This window comes from Rhinolophus sinicus, linkage group LG03 (assembly GCF_036562045.2).
Source record: "Rhinolophus sinicus isolate RSC01 linkage group LG03, ASM3656204v1, whole genome shotgun sequence".
Lineage (NCBI taxonomy): Eukaryota > Metazoa > Chordata > Mammalia > Chiroptera > Rhinolophidae > Rhinolophus > Rhinolophus sinicus.
In genome coordinates, this window is record NC_133753.1 from 67,505,979 (window position 1) to 67,511,978 (window position 6,000).

Here is a 6,000-nt window from a genome sequence, read left to right on the forward strand (position 1 = left end):
AAATCCCATTCTTAGCCTTAACCACAGCACAGAAAAAGACTTGCCCTTTTTTTTTTTTTTTCTGAGAACTAAGATAAAATGAAGAAACTTGATAAGTGACTTGCCAAGGTCTCAACCTTCCTTGTTTCAAACACCAACCAGTAGCAGGCGTTGTGAGTAAACACCTTCTCCCACTGATGAGCCAGCCCCATAGCTGGGGAAAGTAGAGAAGGGAGTGGGGGTGGGGTGGTTCACTTTTTAACAGGTCCCCCCCTGCCCCCCCCACCCATCACCAAGCTGCCTATAACACCTCTTCCAAATTGATCTGATCTCTCGTCAACAGTTCAGCCCCCTTCCTTGACCAGACCAATCCATGTAAAAACTTCAATTCCAGGGATTCTTGATTCCTCCTTAGTGTTCAGGGCTGGCGGCTTTCCAGGTGACTCCACGGAGGCCTGCACTTTCTAACAAAAGGAATGCTGCTGAAAGGAGTTGGTTACCAGGTGTGGCATGAAGTTAGTGAACCAGAAAGAAGGGATTTATCAGCCTTTTAAAAAGGGGGAGAGGGGAGAAAGAAAGAATGGAAAATAAAGCAACCAACAATCAAGAATGACACCTAAGCCTTCTTCTACCAATCTGAAATATGCTTTGGAATGAAAAGCCTTTCAAAGAAAAATCGCAATGGTCAGATTTCGTTTGCAGACAAGTATGCATAGCTGAAAGGTTTGGCTTTTCTGTGAAGGGTTAAGGTGGGGATGGGTGGGAGGATCTCCAGGAGACGTCTCTCCAGCAAGACAGCAAGATGAAATTTCAAGGCTATTTTGCTATCTTGGATTTATTATTTTTAATATACTCTTTTTTTCATCTCCAAGTTGACTCAGAAAGGCCTCATGATTCTTGGAAAGTCATTGAATTTATTTCTATAATTAAGTTATTTTTAAGCGAACAGTCCTAGTATGTAATTTTTAAGGATCACACATGCTAATGCATTTTCTATTTTAGTAAAATTTAGTGAGAAAGTAGATAGTATTAATAGATATTCTCCTGAGCTTCTATGTGAGCCTGGATACTAACTTTGTGTTCAATACAAATCAATGGAACTAGTGCACTTTAGGGTACTCATTCCCTAAGGAGTCACTAATGGAATTATCTCTAACCCTTAAAAAAAAAAAGTCACAATGAGGCTAATGAAAATTTTTTTTCTAAATGAAAATCTGGATAAGGCACTAGACTTACTAGCACATTTTATTTATGGCATTTATCATATATGGTATGTTTTACATGAGAGTTGTACAAGCCTCAGAATGTTTTTAAGAGCTATTTCATCTCTAAGAGAATACTTTGTAATTTCGGGTTAAATTGTTTGTACCAATAGAGAAGTATATTATGTGTCCTCAACTTCAAAATCATTCCGGATGACATTAAAACTTAGAGAACTTTTTTTTAATATCAGATACAGATGAAAAACCTCACAGTCTTTGGATTGGAAATAACTTGTGGGGGTTTTCATTAAAGTTGGGTGCAGCTTGCTGCATTTTGGTTAGTTGGATGTCTTCAGCAATTTTTCAAATGTTTTGGGTTTGGCAAAGTCCAAAATGTTTTTGCCAAGACCCTCTTTTCCCCTTATTTTTTAAACCCGTGTGAAATTCAAGGATAACTTAATCCATATGTGTCTGATTCATTTACACTTAACTCATCAAAATGTTATTTTGTAAGACCCATTTAATATTCAAGAAACCTTTTGAGCCTTTTTAAGACATCTTTTGTCTTTGAACCAGCGAGTTGTTATATATATATATATATATATATATATATATATATATATAGGTTGGACTTTAAAAGATTGAAAAATCAGTTGATTTTCAACTTAGATTCTTCAAATTCTAAGTAGAATCAAAACTTGATATATTGTTTATCATTGCTTGAGCACTAAATACATTCATTTTAAAATATAAATCAGAGGAGTGGAAAAAATGTCATGTGATAATTTTGGGGAAAGACATTTAGAAATTTCATCTTAGTAATGTTAAAAAATACAATTGACTCCTAATATTATTTTTAATGTATACTTAAATGGCTCCATTTTATGTACACTGATGTGTTTTTTAAGAGTGGCCTGTGGATCATCAGTACAGTGGGGTGATTTCATTTTTTAGTGTAGAAGTATTATTAGTGTACTTATTAATTGTTAATTTTAATAATAATATCTATGGTGTTTATAAGATATCCCAAGATCACGGGAGTTGACAGTTGGCAGGAGTTGTACATTAAGAGATTTCTGAAAAATTGGGGCCCATATGTTTTTAAAATTATGTGTGATTTGAAAGAATGTGGTAGAGTTATGAATCTGGCAAGATATAGCACTATGGATCAAAAACATTGTTTGAGAACAAAAATCCAGAGAGGCTAAATGGAGCCCAAGTGAAAAAAAAACAAAATCTCTATGACCCTTTGTAAAAGGATCTAGTGAAAACCTTCAGAGGCTTCTATGCATATTTGTTTAGTACAACTGGGCAAAGAAAGGCCATCGCCATAACTGCTAGTGAACATCCAGTCCATGCCATGGTAACTAGTTGAAAATGTGATACTGGAGTGGCATTTCCAAGTTCAGTGCTTCTATAAAGACCTGCTAACACACAAAATGCTTTTTTAATGTTCTGCATTGTTGTGTATCCCCCATTGAACAACCTTTTGAGAGGACCCCGTTTTTTACTAATGTAAACATTCTGAGGAGTATCCAAAGAAATGACCTTTGAGTGAACCTCTAACCTTCCCTGTAATTATTTGTTTGAAGACAGTGTGGAGTTCTCCTGCTGAGAACTAAGAACCATGATGCCTTGCAGCTCTGTGAGTAAGGGAGTGTTTGGGGCAACTGGAGAGAAACACATCAATAAGGGAACAACCTCCAGATGTAAATAATAAAAGAGTAAAAGGGTGAAATTAAAAAGGGAAAAAATAGCAATTCGTTTTACCTAAAGAGTTGGCCTATAAGGAGAAAACAAAACCAGGATTAGTAGCACATAAAAAGAGGTAAAACCCCTACCATGTGTGTCCTCCACTAGAAACTTCAAGGAGGGGAGAAAAGGTTTCTCTGACTCTCCTGAGCATCTCAATTGGTCCTAACCTGAGCTGATAAAAAGAGTTCCTGGGGGTGAAAATCTCAGGGCAATCCTCTTGGTCCCAGTAACAAACGGTGGGGAAAGAGTAGAAATGAAGTTCCTTTTCTATTTGAGGGAGCCTTCTGGATGGCTTTGTGATTTATCTGGTCAGATATTCCTCAACAGCTCTTAAGGTGCCAGGTGGGAATAAATATGCAGTTACAACTTTCTTCTTGTTTTCACCTCTCATAGCCTGTCACTTTCTTCCCCAAACTTGAGCGGTGTAACATTTGTGACAACTGAGCTATACTTTCTTTAAGTAATGAAGGAGTTCATTGTTTTGCAAACAAACACCATATGCAAAAGACTCCTTTGCTTTTCTTGCAGCTATTATTCTCTAGCCTAATTGTATTCCCACTGGAGAGTGCTCACAGGAGGCCTGAGCGAGTGTGGGCTGCTGTTCTTCTCGGAAGGGACTTCAACAAGGAGCACTAGATTTTTTTTTTTTTTGGCTAATTTCAAAGAACGGAGTTTTCAGTTCCTGCCGTTGGCCCCATGCAGACTCATTAATCATGAAGTCCCCTGCACTTAAGATTTGAAGCTAGAAATACTGGGAAATGTTATAAATGGGTATCTTTTTAAGGGACAGCTAGCTAGTATACACTAGGCATCCCCTCTCCCTTCTTGCCGCCCACCCCCAAATGCACAGCCAGTGAATCCTGTACATCAGCTCAAATGTGTGGGGAATGCTCATCATTAAATGCACAGGGACAAGGGTAACTTACAATGGTAGAAAATTGTTTTGTTTTTATTAAATTTGGAGAAATAAAGGAGATTTCTTATCATCTTATTCTGTTTGTACATGAATATTTGATGGGCATTATTAAACATTAAAGTAACATGAAGTAGGCACTTATTTTTGGATTTCCAACAAAATTAGATCCAGGCTTCTAGACGAAATAACTGCTTCTCCTTCACATTCCTGTGATTCAGCCACCACCTGATTTGAAAACGTTTCTTGGGCTCTAATATCAACCATGTGTACCTGAGGCTCTGTCTTTCTAGTGGGTTGAAAGGTGGCTGGGTTTATGGTTGGCAGTTACCTTATCCCTGCCCTGGGTGTCCCAGCTTAGACTGGAAAGGCCGCCCCCAGCTGGCACTGACCTCTAACTGACCCCTAACTTTACAGGCTTAAACTGCAGGAGTTGCCGAAGAGCAGAAGTCTTTCTGGCCAGCACTTATTACTGCTGCGTTGGTGATAAAACTTCAGACAGCCTAATTGATGGCTTTGCTGACCTAACAATACCTTGTGAAAGCAGAGTGCCAGAGCCTGGTCTCCATTTATGACCAGCTGCAAGGGGAAGCTGGATCTCCCTATGATGGGGAGTTTAGGAAAAGGGGAAAAAATCTTCCAGCTTGAGAACTTTAACCAGATTCCTACTTGTTCAAGAAGCAGAAGCACAATTGCAAATTAATAGAAGCTTTCTCGGGGAAAAGCTTTTTTCCCTCCCTGAGCTTTTTTTTAGCAGGTCAGCCTTGAGTCGGTTATTAGATGATGGAGGAGATGATCCAGTGAACTAGGTATTTTTGAACACTGAAAGAGAAAATTGCCTATGGGATAAAACGATAATTAATGTTCAGTAGATGTTTCACTGGATTATATTCTCCGCAGCATTTGTGCAAGGGTGTTCACAGAGCACAGAAATTGCATTTGATGACTGGACTTCTCTGTTTTATTTCAGGTTTATTAATGCCAGAAGAAGAATAGTACAGCCCATGATTGACCAGTCAAATCGAGCAGGCAAGTTCCAGTTAGTATACAAATAGTCACATCCCACAGGTACAAATCCTCATCAAGTTGTACTTCAGGAGTTTCATCACCTGGCAAATAAATGCATCCATCAGGCATTCTGGGAGAATTTTTTTTTTTAATGTTCCCAGAATTCCATTCTAGGAAGCAACTTTACTAATTGGTGCTAATTGGAGATTTCCCACCCTGACTCTACTGAAACTGCTTTTTATTTTCTTTCTGAATTGGTAATTGGGCACAAGCATTAGTGCCACAAGCAGTTTGACTGTGAGCTCTGGAATTACTCATTGCTTGTCTGCATCCAATCATTAGCACACTCTCATTTTCATGTTACCCACAATTCCTTGGTGTACGTGTCGCTTTCACTCCTGGCGCATCCCCTGTTAAACTCATTGTGTCCATTCATTTGCTTTGACTATTCATAATATTCCATTAAAGCCTGAAGTGCTGCATTGCCAGCATTATTTTTTTATTGAAAGATTATTGCCTTTGTTCAAAAGGCTTCAAATCCATTCCACTAAAATACATGTGGGTTTTTCTCACGATATCTCTCAGTTTCTCTAAAGCAGTTATACGGTACTGTCCGAACCATGCCTATGACCTCTCAATCCTTTGAAATAGGCATTTCCTTAGTCTACTGACTGAGCACTTGTAGGACCCTGCATGAAGGTCTGTAGGAAAAAGTTATTTTCCATGTGGTAATGACAGTTGTCACTAACAAGGGTGTCAAATTTGAGGAGATTTAAACTGTGGCCTCAGTTTAAAGAATTGAAGAGAATTCGTTTTCTTTGGAAAAAATTTCCCTAATAACACTGAAATATCATTCCACTAATGGAAGCCAGGGGGCCTATTGGAGTAGAATATAAAACAATTGAAATGTTATATTTCCCATGTGTACATTTTCTTTGCTATAGGTAAAAAGGCATATGTTCAGTTGAGTCTGCTTAACTTTATAAACTTGGTAAACTTGTGCTCGAATTTCAGATGTTTGTGGATGATGTGAAAAATGTTTCTTAGCCACCAGAGATGGTCGGATCACAAAATCTTAACTCACTAGCACGTTGCAATATTTATGTATTGGATACCCCAAACTTCCCTGTCCTACTTCCCCCT

General features: G+C 38.3%; 1 protein-coding gene across 6 annotated transcripts in view; it reads left to right on the forward strand.

Annotated features, from left to right (window-relative positions):
- The window catches only part of MEIS2 (Meis homeobox 2), a 202,134-nt gene that overhangs the window by 191,665 nt on the left and 4,469 nt on the right, over positions 1–6,000 (forward strand). For all 6 annotated transcript variants that reach the window (XM_074327925.1, XM_074327926.1, XM_074327923.1 and 3 more), the window contains one exon: positions 4,820–4,878. In XM_074327925.1, coding sequence (XP_074184026.1) covers positions 4,820–4,878 — 59 coding nt within the window. The remainder of the gene's footprint in view (positions 1–4,819; positions 4,879–6,000) is intronic.